This window comes from Vulpes vulpes, chromosome 5, assembly GCF_048418805.1.
Source record: "Vulpes vulpes isolate BD-2025 chromosome 5, VulVul3, whole genome shotgun sequence".
In the NCBI taxonomy this organism is placed as follows: Eukaryota; Metazoa; Chordata; class Mammalia; order Carnivora; family Canidae; genus Vulpes; species Vulpes vulpes.
Window position 1 is genome coordinate 23,388,455 of NC_132784.1, and position 20,698 is coordinate 23,409,152.

Consider the following 20,698-nt stretch of genomic DNA (forward strand, 5'->3'; position numbering starts at 1 on the left):
GAAGGAAAATACAGGTATTCAAAATAAAATTTGTAGCTATTTTTAGATCGAACAAAAGAATACCAGTTAATTCAACCAGTATGATTAGAAGAAAAAGAAAGAAAGAAAGAAAGAAAGAAAGAAAGAAAGAAAGAAAGAAATCCATAACTTCAAGATTTTTGCCTACACGACACCAAATAAATAATATGATTGACATTTAATCCAGTATTTTTTACTCTTAATATAGCTAAATATACCTGGAAAGTTTCTACTCAAATCAACCTGTGGTAGAGAGGGTATAGAATGTATATATTCATGGTTAGGTGTGCTAATTTTTTTTCTGTAAGAGCACACTCTTCATAACCCAACTTGATCAATTCACAACTCATGACTGTTATATCCAAAAGTAACATAATTTTCTCTGGGACATAAGGTGAAAGAGTATAGGCAATGGGAATTAATTAATAGCAACAGTTCTATGATTTGTGATGCATAGTCAATACACATTTTTTTTTCATTTATCTTGAGAGCCACTGCTAGTCTGGAACTGGAAATAATTTTAATTTTTATATATGTTGTGATTCTAGAGAATTTGGATAGAAAATTAACTCAGATGATATAACTCACTGGCCACAAATATAACATTTTAGAAAATATGCCACATCTAGTCCTTTCACTTAAAAATATAAATGACAGGCAAAAGTTACATTTGAGTTGTTACAATTGAGGAAAAGGCTGAGAAGGTGAAGAGATACTCTTTCACAACATGACTGGGGATGGCATTGTATTGCAACCTCTTGAGAGTTTTAGAGTGTGCTTTTATTATTATTTTCAAACACATTTTTTAATTTGAAAAGACTCAATTCTAATCCTTGCAAAATCCTTAAAGTGTTTAAAATAAAAATTAAGAATCTAGGTAATATTAAAATTAGATAATAAAAAAAGGAACTAGGAGCATAAAGGGGAGTGAAAATATTATTTGTTACCACCTGTATGTTTAAATGAATTTTCAAAATAGTCTTACACTTGTTTTCCTTTCCAGGTGTCATTTGGACCACTGCCTAATGACTATTAGAACATTGGCAATTTAGTTGCAGAATTAGGAGCAATAGTAACTCACTGTGACATTTGTAATGGGATGTTAAAATTAAAGATTGGGTTATGAGCCAAAATGATAAAAAAAATGCAAAAATGAATGTAGGGGGAAAAAGTTCTCATTTTTACAATGAACTAGATGAGAATTGTTTCCACAACTCGTGGAGGTCTCAACAGGATCAACAATGTAAAGGGAAGAGAACTTTCAAGATGTTACTTTTCTCTATGACTCTAGTCCCTGCCCTTCAATCTCCCAAGGTGATAGGAAAGAGCTCCAGTGATGGAGCTTCCATGGCACTTCTGAGACATCTCTGAATTGAGCTCTTAACAGTTGGTGGCAGAGTAGTTAGTGGTGGTTGATTTGCACTATTTCTATACTCCCAGAGTTTACTGTGGCAGAAGGTTTGCAAATTATTCTGTAGACCAGACAGAAAAGAACGCTGGCCGAGGAATGTCTTTAGATGAGTACAAAGTTGTCAGCTGGGTATGAGGACTCAAACAATTACACGATGGGCGTGAACTAGATATTCAGGGATGCAAAGTCACTAGCATAGAATTCCATATACTTTGGCCAAGGGAAATGAAAAAGTGAGATTCAACAGAAAAGCCCCCAAAAGCTTGCACATCTATACAGACAGGTATAGAGACACACACATACCCAAATCCCTCAAGAGAGTAAATTTTAAGTAAATTTTAAAGATTCATTATGCTCAGAGAGAGGCCAGTTTACAACGAGACTTGTTCAAATAAGACGCTTGCTGTCTCCTTATCACTCCTAACCATTCACACCCCTCTCATCAGTTCCGGCCAATGTTGAGAAGTGAGTGAACACTGGTAACTGACTAGCAAGCTGGGATTGTTGGCAGGGAAAATAAGTGCAGGGCAAAGAAAGATCAGGAACCAAATACATCCTCCTTTCCTTTTCCAGGCTTCCAGCCAGAACACAATACAAGTGATAAGCATGGAAGACTTGATGATAGATTGAATTTAGAATTGTGATATACATGTACATATAGTGGACTGGATTGGGCATCTAATTACCAAATTGATACTGTGTTTCTGATTTAAAGTCTGAGAAATCTGTCAGTTGCCTAGTTGTGAGGAGAAAGTTTTGGGATTTGATGGAGTTTTGCTCTCAAAAGTTTTGTTAGTAAGAGAGTCTACAAAATACATTTTCAAATCCAAATAGGAGACAAAAAATAGTTATGCTTCAGATAGATCAGATCATTTTTCGATATGTTTGTTACACATATGACTATTACCACCCCCTTAAAATCTTCTCAAAATGGTTAGTTTTATGGGAACTTGCTCAGCTTGCAAGATTAGCATTTTTTTTAAGATTTTATTTACTCATTCATGAGAGACACAGAGAGAGAGAGAGAGAGACAGAGACAGAGACAGAGAGACAGAGGTACAGACACAGGCAGAGGGAGAAGCAGGCTCCATGTAGGCAGCCCGATGTGGGACTCGATCCCTGGTCTCCAGGATCATACCCTGGGCTGAAGGCGGTGCTAGTTTGCTGAGCCACCCGGGCTGCTCTGAGCTAACCTTTCCTACTCCAGGACCCTCACAGTCATGTCAGCCAAAAATAATTTATCAAATGTGGTTTTAATCAAAACATTGTATTAAATTAAGCAATACTACAATTAGAGTCAAAGTTTACAATAGTAGTTCTGGGTTAATAAAGGATTCCCAAATGATTCCTTGAGTAACAAATAAAAATCACATAATGCTAAGGCTAATTAAGCAACTGGGTAGAATGCATTTCTTTTAATTTATTCTGAAAATTGGTAACTTGTTTAAAATGTGCAAAAAATTATGCTGATCAGAATACCTATAGACAAAATGGTTACATTTGTGGTAAGATTCTAATGGTACTTTGGAGATTACCAAGTATTTTCACATTATCTCTTTTGACCTTCACAGCAATTTAGCATTTACAAGATAATAGACTTTTTGTAGAAGCTTCTGGAGCTATTCTCAGCTAATGTGTGTATCCATGTATTTGTAGTTTGTTGTATGAATGCATCTGTAGTACAAATAGCATGCATTTGTCCATGTTTATGCCTGATATAAATGCCTATGTTGTGTAGAAACAAATAAGGGGATAGATCTCTTCTTCAAATTCATTAGCCACACAATCAATTACATTTTTTTATGACATTGTATTTTAAATCCAGAGTTCAAGCTTCTATTCATGTCAACTTTTCAGACAAAAGGATATGATATTGGCTTACAGTTTTTTCAAATATCTCATATACTTCATGACAAATATTTTAAAATATGATAAATATATAGTTGCAAATTAACAACGAAACTGAACCCATATTTCAGAACTCAAATTTCTAGTGAATCCTGGAAAAACATTTTATTGATAGTTAATGGGAGTCAGTATATGCAAACAGGCTATGACCTTGCTACTCAGTATGACAGTATCCATTAGATTCTTATGACTTGCAAATGCTCATAAATCTCTTCTTAAAGTTTTAATTAGGAAATGTCTCATAACCAATAAATGTATTCATTATTTTTTTTTCTAATGGTAGGTCGGCGTCTACATCTCTCAGAGTCTCAGAGCTTTTCCTTTAAGAGTTAATGTCAGAAAAATGAGATTGATATGCACCTGTAATCTAAAAGCAGTGAGTGAAAGGTAGTTTTTAATCTTAAAATGGTTTGCAAGGCATACTCACTATTTAAAGTTCATGGCATATGATGTAATGAGCATTGGATATTATTTAAGACTGATGAATCACTTACATCTACCTCTGAAACAAATAATACATTATATGTTAATTAATTGAATATAAATGAATAAGCAAAAAAACCCAAAGTTCATGAGAACTTTCTAACATAACTTGTGATATCTTAACATGTTTGTTTCATTGCTGTAAAACTGGCTCTCTATGACTAGAAACTCCTAGAGAGTTGTATAATGCTGAAGTTTATTGACATTCAAGTACAAAGGGTGAGCTTTCCCCAAAGGTCAGGAACAAGACAACAATGTTCACTCTCGCTTCTTTTATTAAACACAGTTCTGGAAGCTCTAGCAACAGCAATCAGACAACACACACAAAGAAATAAAAGGCATCAGAATTGGCAAGGAAGACGTAAACCTTTCCCTATTTGCCGACAACATGATACTAAATATAGAAAACTCTAACAACTCCACCAAAAAACTACCAGAGCAGATAAATAAATTCAGTAAGGTTGCAGAATACAAAATGAATGTATAGAAATCCATTGCATTTCTATACACTAATAATGAAGTAGCAGAAAGAGAAATTAAGAAAACAATCCCATTTATAAGTACACCAAAAATAATTAAATACCTAGGAATAAACTTAGCCAAAGGGCTGGAAGATCTGTACTCTGAAAGCTATATAAAACACTGATGAAAGAAATTCAAGATGACACAAACAAATGGAAAGATATTTCATGCTCATGGATTGAAGTACAAATATTATTAAAATATCTACACTACCCAAAGCAATCTACAGATTTAATGCAATCCCTATTAAAATACTAAATGTTTTTTTCACAGAACTAGAACAAACAATCCTAAAATTTGTATGGAACCACAAAAGATATCAAGTAGCCAAAATAACCTTGAATAAGAAAAATAGTATCATAATTCCAGACTTCAAGCTATATTGCAAAACTGTAGTAATCAAAACAATATGGTATTGGCACAAAAATAGGCACATAGATCAATAGAATAGAAAGCCTAGAAATAAACCTACAATTCTGTGGTCAATGAATCTTTGAGAGAGGAGACAAAAATATGGGAAAAGGTAGTCTCTTCATCAAATGGTGCTGGGAAAAATGGGAAGCTAAATGCCTAAAAGAATTAGATTGGACTACATTCTCATACCATACACAAAAATAAACTCAAAATGGATTGAAGACCTAAATGTGAGACCTGAAATCAAAAACTTCTAGAAGAGGGCACAGGCAGCAATTTCTCTGACACTGGTTGTAACAACATCTTTCTAGATAGGTCTCTTGAAGCAAGGGAAACAAAAGCAAAAATAAACTATTGAAACTATATAAAAAATAAAAAGCTTCTGCATAGCAAAAGAAATAACCAACAAAACTAAAAGGCAACCTACTGAATAAGAGAATATATTTGCAAATGACATATCTGGTAAGGGGTTAGTGTACAAAATATATAAAAAAACTTATACAATTCAATACCCAAAGCATAAATAATCCAATTAAAAAACACACAGAGAAAAAAAAAAACTAAAAAAAAAAAAAACACACAGAGACGTGAACAGGCATGTCTCCAAAGAAGACATACAGATGGCCAACAGACACATGAAAAGATGCTTAATATTACTAATTATCAAGGAAATACAAATCAAAATCACAATGAGATACCACCTCACACTTGTCAGAATGGCTAAAATCAAAACTGAAGAAACAAGTGTTGACAAGAATATAGAGAAAAAGGAAGCCTGAGGGAACACACCTGGTGCAACCACTGTGGAAAACAGTATGGAGGTTCCTCAAAAATTTAAAAGTAAAACTACCATTTGATCCAGTAATTATACTACTGGGTATTTATCCAAAGAAAATGAAAAAAATTTTTGAAGGGGTATGTGCACCCTATGTTTATTACAGCATTATTTACAGTAGCCAAATTACGAAAGCAGCCTAAGTGTCCATTGATAGATGTATGCATAAAGAACATAAGTTTTTTATAATATCTATTATGTATAATATATATATATCACTCATACATAAAAAAGAATGAAATCTTATTTGCAATAACATTGGTCAACCTAGAGGGTATAATGCTAAGTGAAATAATTTCACTCATATGCGGAATTTAAGAAATAAAACAAAGGAATGACAACAAAAAACAAAAACAGAAAAAGAGAGAGAGAGAAACCAAAAAATAGACTCTAATTATAGGGAACAAACAGAGCATTACCAAATAAGAGGGCGAGAGGATGCCTGAAATAAGTGAAAGGAATTAAGAGTACACTTACCTTGATATACACTGAGTAATATATGGAATTGTTAAGTTGCTATGTTGTACATCTGAGACTAATACAGCACTGTATGTTAACTACACTGGAATAAAAATAAAACTAAAAATAAATACACGCATACCTACACACAAACTGGATCTTTATGACAAACTAGAAATTCCTGGGGAATAATGATATAGTTCATTGATATCCAAGACGAAATCGTGATCTCTAGAAAATGATAATCTTACTCTAAGGTTGGTATCATTTGGGAAAGATAAAGTCCTGTAATCTGTTGTAAGTAGCCACCCACTGACCAGTTAGATTAGAGACCTAGAAATATTTCTGGAGTTCTGAAGTGGGTCTTAATTTGGTGGGCACATCTGGGGGTGGGGCTGGTGTTGTAATGAAGTTTACTTTTTTTTCTTTTTAAGATTTTATTTATTTATTCATGAGAGACCAGAAAGAGAAGCAGAGGAAAAATAAGGAGTCTCCTTGTGTGGAGCCCGATGTGGGACTCAATCCCAGGATCATGCCCTGAGCCTAAGGCAGAAGCTCAAGGTCGAGCCACCCAGACATCCCTGTAGTGAGGGTTCTAAGGATTACAATGATGACTAATAATTCATGTTCAGGTATAATATCATGCACTTCAAACACACAAAGGAACTGTTGGATTCTAAAATCCATGGAGGGAGTACAGAGATGCCGGTGATGGGACCCAGCTGAAGAATAGGGTTTGATCCTCAGATGCTGGACAAGCTAACATACAAATAAGGCACTACCCTTCCATAGAATGTCAACAGATTATCTTCAAACATGTCATTTGGAGAATATGTTCTGCACAGAAAGACTCCTTCCCCTTCCTCCTGGCTACACTTCTATTCATAATGTCAGAAAAGAGATTCTAAGTTGCCGCCTATCCAAAGTGTTTCATTGTTCTCCAATTTCATGATGCTTGTAAATACCATCAGTAAAAGGAGTCTGAGGTGTGGAAACCTGTACCCATTTCGGATCTCAATCAAATAGCACCCACCATAAAAATATATATGTATGAGTTCGGTCCATAAACTGGTTATGAGCACAGGCTTTTTGTTAGTACCTGTGGCTGTTGTAACAAATTACCACCAACTTGGTGACCTCAGATCTCCAGTTTAATTATGGGAGCTGTTGAAAGTAGTTTTTCTGTTATAGCTGCAGGCATTAATAACTTTCAAACTCAGGAAAATGCTTTGAGTGGTTTTTTTTCAATATTTTAAAAATATGGAACAATATGAAAGATTGTTTTAACATGCTTTCTATTTAGATATATGTATCCCAGTAGAATTAATTTATACAGTAGAAACAAGTACTGCATTAACAGAATGCATACAATAATAAATTGAATAGTAAATTATCATTTTTATATTTTTATCCTTTCTACTGAAAATTATAATGCATACTGCAATGAAAAATGAATCTTGGACAGGACACCCAAGGAGATGAAAGTGAATTTGATCTTATAAAAAGCATCTATCTTGTTCTCTTAGATAGTATAATAGTTATACCTAGAGAGAATGGTTTATTTAAATTCCCTGACCACTTAGTCTAATTGTGCTTCCTGTTGATATCTCCTTTTACTTTTTACCACAGTGTCCTACTTTATTTCTGGTACAGCAGTTATCATTATCCTATTCATTTATGTGTTTATTATCTGCCTCTCACTATTTCGGTACAAACTAAGTATGAAACTTTATCCTATTTCCTGCAGCATTCCCATCACCTATAATAGCACCTGCACCAGTGAAGGCATTTGCAGAATTTATTAACTAGACCATCAAATAAATCAAATAATAAATTAAAAGAAATAGTATGAATTTTATAAAAAATGTAGTAAGAATTCTAGAGAATAGAAAACTTAGAGATTGGTAAATGCTCTGTCTTAATAGAAGTCTATTTTAATTAAATCACTAATATGTCTTCATTCCATAGATACTTTTAGTACTCATTGAGGTAGATGTAAGTATCTAGATGTAAGTAAGGGACAATTTTCCCTTTTCTTTTATTTAACTGCTGTTTTAGCTCACAAGATTCTACAGACTATAGGATATACCACATTTAGGAAGTTTTCCATACACCTCTGAGAGAAAAAAAGAAAAATCAAAGAATGAATAGAGATGGGACTTTTTTGAAATGCTTTTTTGGTGTTTTTCTTTCTTTATAGAAAACCTCTAAGCTTACATGGAAGATGTTCAAAATATTAATGTTTTATTTACAAACAGCAAAATCTTTATATCCTTGTACTTCAAACTGTACAAATTTATCTAAGACTCAGAATTTCTACCAACCTTACAAAATACTTTGTCAAACCAAGCATTGCCTCTCAGTCTTCAGGTTGGATAGTGGATACGCTAGCTAAGTTAGTGACTAAATTAGTGACTACACATAGAATTTTCTGATTTCAAGAATGATAAACTGTCAATTGCCAAATATAAGTTCTGTCTTGACATGTTGTTAATCCTAGATCATAATGTCTATTGTTATTCTCTTGGTAAGAAAGAAGACTAATAAAAAAGCATTAAGCAGTCCTTCCATAGGAATACCAAAATGTTAAGTAATTTCATGTGTGAAATCTACAAAATGTTCCCATAACTTTCATACTGCCAAAGCAACACGGTACAGATGTGCCTGGCAGTCAAGTGGCTATTACAACTGATCTCTGTTGCTGTGGTGAAATGCAAAGATTTACCAATGTCACTGATAAGATATTGTCATCAAAGTTAGGGTTATTAGCTGGAACGTTCAGTCACAGCATAGGAACTGACGTATTTTGAAAGGAAACCAAGAACCTTCTATGTTACATTTCAGTCCTTCATGAAAGGCCTGATGTAGGATTCGATCCCAGGACCCCAGGATCATGAGACCTGAGCCTAAGCAGACGTTCAACCACTAAGTCACCCAGGTGGCCCTCTCTGCTCCATTCTGCACACCACCACCAGATTGATTCTCTTAAAATATGTTTTCATTCACATTATCCTTTGACTCAAAGCATTTCCTGCCCCTTAGCCCTTCAGGATTTCCTCCAGTCCCTTCACATCACATTTCAGGTCTTTCATTTAATCACCTCTCACTTTTCATCGATCCTCTGACCCTATTCCCTGCAAGCAAAACCTCCTGTAATGATCTACTTAATGCCCCCTCATTCTCTTTCTGGAGTTCTTGATTGTTTTTTTTTTTTTTTCTTTTTTTCTACGGAATTCCTGGTGGCTGAAATATCCTCCCCTACCTTGTAACATTCTTCCTTTAAGATCTACCCCAAATACTTCCTGAACACATAAAGTTCTCTAGGAACATTCACATGAAGACATCTTTTCCTTCCTGTGGAGACCCATTACATGGACATTCTCCAAAAATTATATATTTCTTTGGGTCCACTTAAACTTAATTAAATCAAATGCTGCAAAGTATTTACATTTTTTGTGCATTTATATTATTTCCAAAGGTAGATTATGAACTCCTTAAAGGTGGTAACCACTTTCTAACATTCCTTTTATCTTCTAAGAGAACTAGCACAGTGTTCCTCATCTAATAAACATATAATTAATGTTCCCTAAATGAAGGATTTTTAAAATATTTGAGAAGTACGCAGATTTTATATGTGAGAAAACTGAGTACCAGAATCATTACTGAACACGTCTACAGGTGACTGACTAGCAGTCAACGATTTGCCTTGCTTAATTATTTAAGATATTTTCTCCTGGGATGCATGTGTGGCTCAGCAGTTGAGCATCTACCTTTGATTCAGGGTGTGATCCCGAGGTCCGGGATCGAGTTCTGCATCAGGCTCCCTGCATGGATCCTGCTTCTCCCTCTGCCTAAGTCTCTACCTCTCTCTCTGTGTCTCTCATGAATAAATAAATGAAATCTTAAAAAAGATATTTTCTACTGGGATACACGTGTGGCTCAGCAGTTGAGCGTCTACCTTTGACTCAGGGCATGATCCTTGGGTCTGGGATCGAGTTCTGTATCAGGCTCCCTGCAGAGAGCCTGCTTCTCCTTCTGCCTAACTCTCTGTCTCTCTCTCTCTGTGTGTCTCTCATGAATAAATAAATAAAATCTTAAAAAAGATATTTTCTACCTATACCAAGTTATATTATTTTGTTACTTGATTGGTTGCTCCTAAGCCATGAAATTTATAAAATACACTGTTTTAATAAAGTATAGGCATATATGTTTGCAAATATAGTCTTGCATAGAAATATCTGTAAGTACAACTAGGTATAAACAAAGTTTCTCTGTGAATACAGATATTTCAAGGGCAACTCCAGAGAACTCAATTTTAATGATTTATAAAGTAAGAAACAATATGCACGAAATGCAATGACAATGGGGACATTGAAATTTCTAATGCACTTTGAATGACATGACCAACATCCTAGTAAGAATCAACTATTGCACAAGTCTCTAATGCCCTGTGAAATCTTATGTCCTGCCATATAGCACTATGAACACAATTGTAAATCTACATTTTCCATGAAAGTGAATAAGTAGCTTAATTTAATTCCAGTAATGTTTACAATGTGGTGGACAATCCCAAGTTCCATTTCAGCCTGGAGGTTTTAATATGCTGGTATGCGAAAAACATGTAGAAATAATGTCACTCAAGAAAATTAAATTAACAAATATTTTTAAATCAACAGTAACTACTTAGGTTCTGGTTAAAGTAAATTTTACAGTATGTTGGATTCATCCTCTCACCTCACTTTATCTGTGGGCAGTTTGATGCTAATATCACATGTTGTCACTTACCATCTTTCAGGATGGTTTCTCGCTCTGTGCCATCTATCTTCTGCCGGCCAATTAGGAAACTGGTGGTGTCAGCAAAGTAGATATAATTGGTTTCTGCATGGAAATCTAAAGCACGAGGGTTTACCAGATTCTCTATGGGGATCATGTATTCATCAGCTATCTTGGTATTCAAGTCCATTCCTCTGACAATTCCTGGGCGTCCTTTCCCATAAAAGAGGAACAACTCATTCTTCGGTCCTGCAGAAGAAAGATTACAAACACAAACAACTGAGGCTGCCTAATCTTCTTTACACTGCAGAATGCCACTGTTTAATTAACTGGCGCAATTAGCGTTTTTTAAATTCAATACCAAAAATTAAACTCTAAAATATGCCAAATGTATCTTGATGCAAGAAGGCCCGCTAATTTCATTACTTTAATTAAAACAGAAATTACTTCCGTGAATGGGTTATATTTAGTTAATTATTCTTTTGTCTATAACTGCCTGTGTAACAAAAACATGACAGATCATTGGATAACTGGTAACAGTAAAATGGACATTTATGAAAACATCCGGCACGTTTAGTTTTACAATTCATTGCAGTCTATCTAACATATTCTGTAGATACTAACTGTAGCATTCATTATGTCTGACAATGCTAAAAACTTTAGAAATTTAAAGCATCCCACCTCGGAGTTTGCATCTAAGGCTGTCAAAGGCAAACAAATAGAATCACACAGTATCACATATGCATGTGAATATATTACAAATGTCTAAACAAGTGATTTATTCTTTTAAGAAATGAAATAAAATGCCAGTTACAGCATCACTTTTTTCTTTACATCTTAATTAGAATGTTAGAGGTTGATGCCTTCTGCCAGTAACTCTGATGTATAACACAGCCCTTACCAAAAATGAAACAAAACAAAATAAAACAAATACAAAAACCTCAAACAAACAAACAAACAAAAAACAATTTCCCAGTTTAAAATGCCAGAATCAATGTAGCTTTTTCAGCAGAATGAATTGACTCCTTCATATTTTCATATGGAAATATATGCCAGGCTCTCCAATGGCTAGAGACATTGACTTAGTTTGTAAACACTTTGAAAAAAATATATATATATCAATTTGAAGAATATATATAAAAGGAAAAACATTCTGAGTTTTATTAATAACTGAGGATACATATTATTCAATTACAATTAGATAACAGTAACATAAGTGAGATTCTTAGCAAAGTAAAATAACTAAGCTATAGAAAATTTGGAGAAAAAAGGGAAAAATGATTAATTACTCATAGACTCAACATCCTCAATATAAACAACATTATCAGTTTATATATTTTCTTTCTTTTGTTTCTTTTAAAATTAATGTTATTGACTTCTAAATGCATATAAACTGATATTTATTATATTTTAATATATAAAGAGAAAACAAATTTCATGTACCTGGCACAGAATTTAAAAATATATTTCCAGAACATTGGAAGGTATGCATGTGCCCTAAACCTATCCCCCACCCCTTCTCTTCCTATTCCCTTTTCATCCCAAAGACGTCCAATATATTGATAATTTTATCATGTATTTGTCAAGTTTTAGTACATGTTATATATACTTGCCAACAGAAATTGTTTGATTTTGCATATTTGAATTGCATATGTGATTTCTTCTGTGAGTTTTATTCTGATTATATTTGTAATATTCATCCATGGTTGTTGTAGTCACTCTTCACTTATTTTCACTGTTATGTTGTATTCCTTCATGTGACTATTTCAAATTTAATTTATTTATTTAATTTTTGAATGTGCAATTAATTACATAGGACACTCACTTTTATTATTTATTTTTGTAAGATTTTATTTATTTATTCATGAGAGACACAGAGAGAGAGGCAGAAACATAGGCAGAGGGAGAAGCAGGCTCCCTGCGGAGGATCCCAGAATCATGACCTGAGCCAAAGGCAGATGCTCAACCACTGAGCCATCCAGGTGCCCTGACACTCAATTTTTATTGTGCTTTTATTATTAAATCTTAGCATCAAAATTATGTTCTATGTTGATCTATTATTTTAAACTTTATATTAATTCTGTCAGTATGATCAGTATAATATATGATAATTTGTCAAACCGTTCCCTGGTTGGTTTTATCTTTTCATTATTATAATAATAATACTGAGATAAGCATGTTTTCTTCAACCTAGCATTTTACACACTTTCTTAGATGATCTCTAAGTATACACTTCTAGGAATGGAATCGCTGGTAAAGAATATTAACATTCTTCTTCCTCATTGCCCTCATATCCTCTCAGTGTCCACCTACTTTCGAGAGTTTCTTTTAAAAATATTGCATATTGTTTAAAAGTAGCGAAGATTTATTTGAAAATTAACATTTTCTACCAACTCATATGCATAAATATTTTTGTTTTTAAAAAATAGGAATCTTAAAAAAATTAAAAAATTAAAAATAAAAATAAGGATCTTTAAGCACTTTAATACCTCATTTTAAAGAAATGATATTTTTTAAAGTCTTCAAAACATCATTTTCAATGACAGCATCATATTCCCTGCTAGAGAGGTAATACAATGTAGTCAGCTGTTTACCTATTGCTGGATATTTAGATTGCATCTGGGTTTTTGTTATTATAAGTACATTTACAATGAATTTCTTCAGTCAAAAGAGGAATCATTTCTTAAAGAATACTGTCAATTTTATGTATTTTTTAAAATATTTATCTAATGTCTTCCCAATAGTGACATCAATTTCCAATTCTATTAGCAATGGATAAGAACACTAGTTTCACCATACCCAATTATGCTAATGTTTATTTTTAATTGATGTTTTCAGTTGTAACTGGTAAATCTGGTACTTCAGATACTTGGTTTAAGGTATGTGTATATGCGTGTGCTTCATGCTTTCTTTTTTAAAGATTTTATTTATTCATTTATTTATTTATTATGAGGGGGAGAGGCAGAGGGAGAGAACTTCAAGCAGACTCCCCACTGAGCACAAAGCCCCAAACAGGGCTCAATCTCAAACTCCTGAGATCTCAACCTGAGTCAAAATCAAGAGTCTGATGCTTAACCAACTGAAGTATGTATATGCTTTAAATAAGAATCATCATTTTTCCCATTGTTTACTTAAGTCACTTACTTTAGTCATTCAATACCTACTTTAAAATTTCTTCTGGTGTGTTTTCTTATACAATAGACAATTGAAACTAAAAGTTATAATTTCAGAGACTCTCATAGAGCAATAGACCTGGTTTTAAGTACCTATAATAAGATGTACTAACTCAAGTTTGGAATATGGAAATAAGAACACCTTTTGCTACTTCTGTTGGTATTCATCCAAAGGAGAAATTGAATTTTTCCACAATAGTGTTCTTCCTTTGTGTATATCAAGTGGCAAGCAAGAGGGTGTTGTTTTGTTTTGTTTGCCAATAGGAAACGATCAGTTGTGACATATTTCTGGAACTAATAGTTGTGATGCAAGTTGAGGAGATCCCTGGATATCAGTTAAAATGGTGTATCTTTGAAGTTACCATTACCATTTATGACTTCCTGATGCCCTGCCTTCCTATTGTGGCAGGTTTCCAGTTTTAAGCCAGGGTAGTTCAATGGTGGTTTTGAGGGATGTTCTTAGGACTGAATCTAGAAGCTATTGCTGATTTTCACTGGCTATGTGAGCACCTATCTATTTGGATTTAATCTTCCCACTTAAAGTGACTAGAATTGTCTCTCAATGTAAATATACCTCGATTGATGGACTACATTAAGGGTTATTGAAGTTTATGCAACTGTAATCCTGTTTTCCCCCCAAACTTATATACGTAGGTATGCATGCATGCAAATATGTATGTATAAATGTATATGATTCTATTTTTAATGATGTGCCACTACTTTTCAAGTGTTAAGCACATCAGTTGAAAGGCTGGTTACACACACACACACACACATGCACACATACAACTTCGCTCACCTTGAGGCTTCTAATTCTCAGTTATCCAGAGGCTCTCTTAAACATGAGACTCAGCATTTCATACAAAGTTAGAAATGAAAACAAAATACCAATACATATATTTATCATTGAGTCTTTTGGGTTGTTGATTTAAAAATGTTTGTACTATCATTTAGACTTAAATTTTAACAAATTTAATAATCTAAATCTCATAGTCCTCAGGAAGTACATGACAAGAAATTCATGTCTCATTAAGAAATGGTAAGAGAGTGACTAGAGAGGGGATACTGACAGAAATAAAAATACATTGCTATAACAAAATGGAGACATAATGGGCACTGTAAAAAAGCAGTCATCATAACTTTAAAGAATATGGTATTGGGGGATATTCAAAGAACAATAGTCTAACACATGGACATAATTTCTATAAGGACCAATCTACTATACTTGATTATGAAGACCCCAAGCAAAGACTTTAATTTAACTAATTTGGGGGCAAAAATCTAAATTTACAAAAGTCAGGTATAAAATTATTTATTGGCTTATTTAAATAAGGAACAACTAAATTATTCAGCATATTTCAAAAACAAAACAAAGATATGTCTAACTGTTAGAAAGCTTTTCAATAAAATTGTTACACAGATTGATATTTCATTAGTATAGCTCCAGTTACCTGGAAAATTAAATAATGAAATGAATTTCACTCCCCAGTGATGCTGGATAAGGTGAAACATTACTTAATGTGGATTTCTGTTGGACTAAACAACACACCTATTACTAGGAGCAGCTTCTTAGTTTAGATAAGAGAAAATATGGTCAACCAATGATTCAGGCTCATTAGACCAAAAACCTTCTTTAGGGAATTAAGGAAAGGATCTTCTGAAAACTATTCCCTTCTGAAAAATTTCCTAGTGGTCCATAAATTTAGTGACTCTATAGCCTGATTCAATTTCTCATTCACATCATCACAAAACAAAACAAACAAAAAGCCGTAAATACTGATAAAAATGGCTGGTACATTTTGCAGGCAAATGTCACCTGTTGAAAACTTATTGCTGATGTTGATGTTGCTAATTAATATGAAAACAAACAAACAAACAAAATACTATTCTGAAGCAGTAGCTGCTGGCCAAATGTTTGATTTTAACAACATACTTTTGCACGACCTGCCATCACTTCCCAAGTTGAAGCCCGTCCTGCAGCGACAGGTCCGTGTTTTGTAACTGCTGCTGAGCAGACAGATGTGTGAGCATCCCCCTGGCATTCCATATGTATCCACTTCACACGCATGGCCTCTGACTACAACAAATAAAAAACAGCACACTTAGAAATTATCCAAAGATAAGATAATTATGTGCATTGGTATGTTGAAACTTTTGCAGCGCAAGAGGGAATCTTATCAAAAACCTTTATACTCAGCTATTTATTACCATAATCAATTGGAAAAAAAAGAGCTTACACCTCATTGAAGAAGAAGTAGGAATTTGCCAAAGTCCTCCTCAGGCTATGTTTAAAAACACAATTCTGCTTTTATACTAATTTAAACTGTTTACACGTAGGCAAAATAAGCAACGTGACTTTTTTAATGCATGGTTGGTGTTCTTTTTGAAAATATGTATTTCTTATAAGTGTAAAAGATGCTGTAACGATACCCCCAGGTTAGGTAATTAAGCAGAGAAAAGACTTCTTTGGAAGTAACCCATTATATGGGCACTTAACCTAGAAGAGATATAATTCAGTAACTGTCTTTATTGAGAAGTGCTGAAACAGTTTTTTTTCCCATCAGTTTTGAGTTCATTGCCATTTTGAGAATTGTACCACAAATCGAATGTATGTGTGAGTGTGTGTGTGTGTGTGTGTGTGACTGTAATTTTTTAAAAGGAGGAGGCTAGTTAATATGTGGACATTGAGAAAAAAAAGGAAATTTCATGAGTGTAGAAGTTAGAAAGGGAAAAAAAAGGGAAAGTACCATATGAAGAGAATGAGAAAAAGATGAGTTAAAGAAAAAAAGGCTGTGGTAGGAATGTAAGATTTTATATACTATTGTAATTATACTTCCTTTTGATCACCACTTACCTGAACTTGTGACAAATAACATAACAATAATTTTCTTTTAATAATAAAATGATTATGCTTTTAAAACTTGTGCCATGTTTGTTTTGTATTCTTGATCTTTCTAAATGAAAAGATCTCTGATCCCCTACCCTTGTCCCCCAGAGTGTATTGTGAACACAGTAGCCATAGTGATTCCCTTAAAAAGCCAGTCATATCATGAGACTCCTCTGCTTAATACTTCCTAAATATGCAACATCTCAATAAAAGTATAAGGAAAAAGGTTTACAATAGTTTATAGGGCCTTATCCATTATGATCCTCCTTCATTTCTCCAATCTCATCTTCTACTTCATTTTCTTTTTCACTCTGTTGAGTGAAAGACACACATGTGTCCTTGTTGTTCCTTGAAAAATTTAAGCATTCTCTTCCTCATGGTCTTTGTGCTTGCTCTTCTCTCTACCTGTATGTCTGTGACTCACTTTTTCAATTATTTCAAGTCTTCATTTATTTCATTATTTCAGTGGGACTTCCTCTGACCACTCAATATAAAATTGCAAATCATCCCCATCCCTGAGACTCTGTTTTATTTTTCTCTAGGGCACTCAACATCTTCTAAAATAATAATAACTCACCTGGTCATTTTAAAATTATGTTTTCTCTACTAGGATACAAGTCTCATACTGGCAAGAATTTTTTTTTTTTGGCTGTTTTTTTTTTTTTTTCACTGCTGTAATCCCAGTGTCTATACAATAGTTCCTGGCACATAGTAAATGGTCAAGAATAATTGGCAAATAAATAAATCCTAACACCAAACTCTAATAAGGTTATTTATAGAATTCCAAGTTTAAATTTACAGTGAATGGATTTGTGACAATACATTGCCTCAACAAAATCTATGTTAATGTTTAAGTAATTCTAAGTCAGTTTTGAAGAACAGAAAGATGATGAAAATTTGGGGTTGGTCATTCTCATATATTACATTATTTTTTTTTGTTTTTTTAAAAATATTTTATTTATTTATTCATGAGACACACAGAGAGAAAGGGAGAAAGATAGGCAGAGGGAAAAGCAGGCCCCCTGCAGGGAGCTCCGTTGAGGGACTCCATCCCAGGATCCCAGGATCACACCCTAAGCAGAAGGCAGAGGCTCAACCTCTGAGCCACCTAGGCATCCCGTTTCATTAATCCATAAATAATTGAGTGTATATTTTATTAATGAACAATCATCACTAATCTACTATGCAAAAATAGCTAGTTTGTGTTTTTAAGAAATACTTAGAAACATTATAGACTTCTCATTAAAAGTTACTTTTTAATTAACTTATATTAAAGAATAATTACGATAGGTTAAGAGACAGGAATGACTACTACAAAAACTGGATAGATACTGTATGAGAGTCATCTGATTTGAAAAGTCTCCCAAAATGGTACAAAAAAAAAAAAAAAAAAAAAAAAACCTTAGCATCTAAGCATCTGGGCTTCTTGTCTACATACACTGTGATTGAAAGCTCTTTCCTGAATCTAAATTTAGCCATCATTTCAATTCTATGGTTGTAGAAACAATTCACTAGGAACTGAACAATTTGTCACTTAGACTTGTGCAGGGAGTGCTATTCCATTTTATCAAGCAGACATGTACACTTTTGCTATCAAGCAGAGAATTTATGACTCACTCATTTTAACTCCATACAAAGCACAAGGACCATATTCCCATTCAACCCCCATTAAGAGGTCTTGTGTCTTACCTGTTGGTTGAGTTCTTTTTTGATAAATTCTGATTCCTCGAGCATTTTCCATTTTAATTAATGAATGAATATCAGTGCCATTAAATCGATTTATCCTTATGATATCGAAGTTATCAGAATTGGTTGCATACAAATAGTCTTCAAACACAGTTATACCATAAAGATGTCTGACCTATATGGAGGGGCAAAAATAACTATGATTTTTAATTATGCTGCTTTCAACTTGAAAGGAAAACTTATTGCTATTTACTACTGTGGAAAATTCCCACAGTAGGAAAGTCACACACATATTATCATTTATTTTTTCTCAAAGAATGAAATATTTCACCAATTTAATTTTTTTCCCTCTGAGAAGAAAATATTATGCAGTAGTAGATGAAGCAATTCCAAATGTATGGAGAATTTTATTCATGATTTATTAAGAATACATGTATAATAGCTACTTTTCAAAGGCAAGTGAGAACTAAACTTCCAAGTATATTTATTTAATAAGATGTTTATGGCACTGTTATATAAACTTTAAGATGTTTTTATAAGCTGCTTGTTCATATATTCAGGAGATACAGAATCTAAAATTCTGGTTGTGTAAGGACTCATGAGAAAATATCTTTGATCATTTATTTCATAAGTTCAATATTATATATATATATATATATATATATATATATATATATATAAACACAAGTTACATTTCGACAAATACTTGTCCTATCATGGAAAATAATAAAAATGAAACCTCATGTTTGGCATAATTGTAAAAAAAAAAAGACAGCACTTTACTCAGAAATCACATATGTTTCTAAAGCCTATTCATAACAGAAATGGAACTAATTGCTTTGCTATCCATGACACTTTAACAACATAATTCTCTTTAGCAGAGGTCCTGGGGATTGAATGGAAGAATGAACTTCTTGAAGTCATGGCAAGCTTCTAGTAAAGCAGAGGAAGAATGAGTTTATTGATTTTCTCATACAAATGGCTGCATGCTAAGCACAATGCTTTTGGGTATTCCTCGTATTACATTTACTTTAAAATGGTTCTGTGTCAGGGTAGGGTGAGACTATCATTTGATTTGATATAGAGATTCTGTTGAAAAAAACTGTCACAATTCTTTGGCCTTATATTGCACTTTTCATATAGGTTTGTAGTTAAGAGAATTTGAAAAGGTATGTGTGGTTTGACTCTAAGTATTTATTATTTATTTTTTGTTTGTTTATTATTTATTTATTTAAAGATTTTATTTATTCATTTCAGAGAGAGAGAGAGGAGAACATGAGTGGGGGAGGGATGAAGGGAGAAGTAGACTCCCCACTAAGCGGGGAGCTTGACTGGGGCTTATCCCAAGACCCTGATCATGACTCGAGACCAAAACCAGACACTTCACTGACTGAGCACATGGTGCCCCTCACTGTAAAATTTTTTTATGGAACAGAATTATAAAATTTTCTATTTTAATCAGGAAATTGTATCAATATTGTACCTTAAGCAAAAGCCTTAGATTTATTATCTCTATAACCCTACCTGACTCATAATTACTATCTCTTGGCCTCATGTGAATTGTAATTAAAAGAAGCCTGGCTCTTGCATGTTTTGTTTGTTTTGGGTAGGGGCGGCATGAGGGTTGGTGATCATATCTCATTTCTTCACATCTAGGTTAGAGATGAAAGATAGGAATTTATGAGAAGAATCATTCCATGTTAAAGCCCAAATAATATTTTCCTATGGAAGGGTCATTCCCCTGTGTACCTATGGCTTGTGCACAGGTGCTCTGCCAGAGAGGAGGAGTAGGGGTGTCATGTGTTTATTTACTAATATCATTTCCATATAAGCTGACATCATAGTCACTAGGTATATCTAAGCCCAAATTTGACTTGAACAATACTTTTTCTTATAAAAATTGCAAATAAACTGAATTCCTCCATTGCAGTTAATCTCATGCATGTATTGACCAAAGTTTGGAGCCATTCATCTGGGAGCATGTGGTTGTGGCATACTTATATTGCTATTTACATAACTGCCGATTCACATGCAAGAAAGAAAGCATAGCCACAGAGGGGACAACTGGGCAGGGTAGAAAATACAATCACATAGTAAAGATGAAATTGTACTCACTGTCCCTGTTCCTT

General features: G+C 33.6%; 1 protein-coding gene across 1 annotated transcript in view; it reads right to left on the minus strand.

Annotated features, from left to right (window-relative positions):
* Positions 1 to 20,698, minus strand: part of LRP1B (LDL receptor related protein 1B) — a 1,812,620-nt gene that overhangs the window by 740,581 nt on the left and 1,051,341 nt on the right. Inside the window, exons 9-11 of the mRNA XM_072757648.1 lie at positions 18,573 to 18,744; positions 15,930 to 16,073; positions 10,836 to 11,072 (exon numbers count right to left, since the gene is read on the minus strand). Of these exons, the coding sequence (XP_072613749.1) occupies positions 10,836 to 11,072; positions 15,930 to 16,073; positions 18,573 to 18,744 (553 nt within the window). The remainder of the gene's footprint in view (positions 1 to 10,835; positions 11,073 to 15,929; positions 16,074 to 18,572; positions 18,745 to 20,698) is intronic.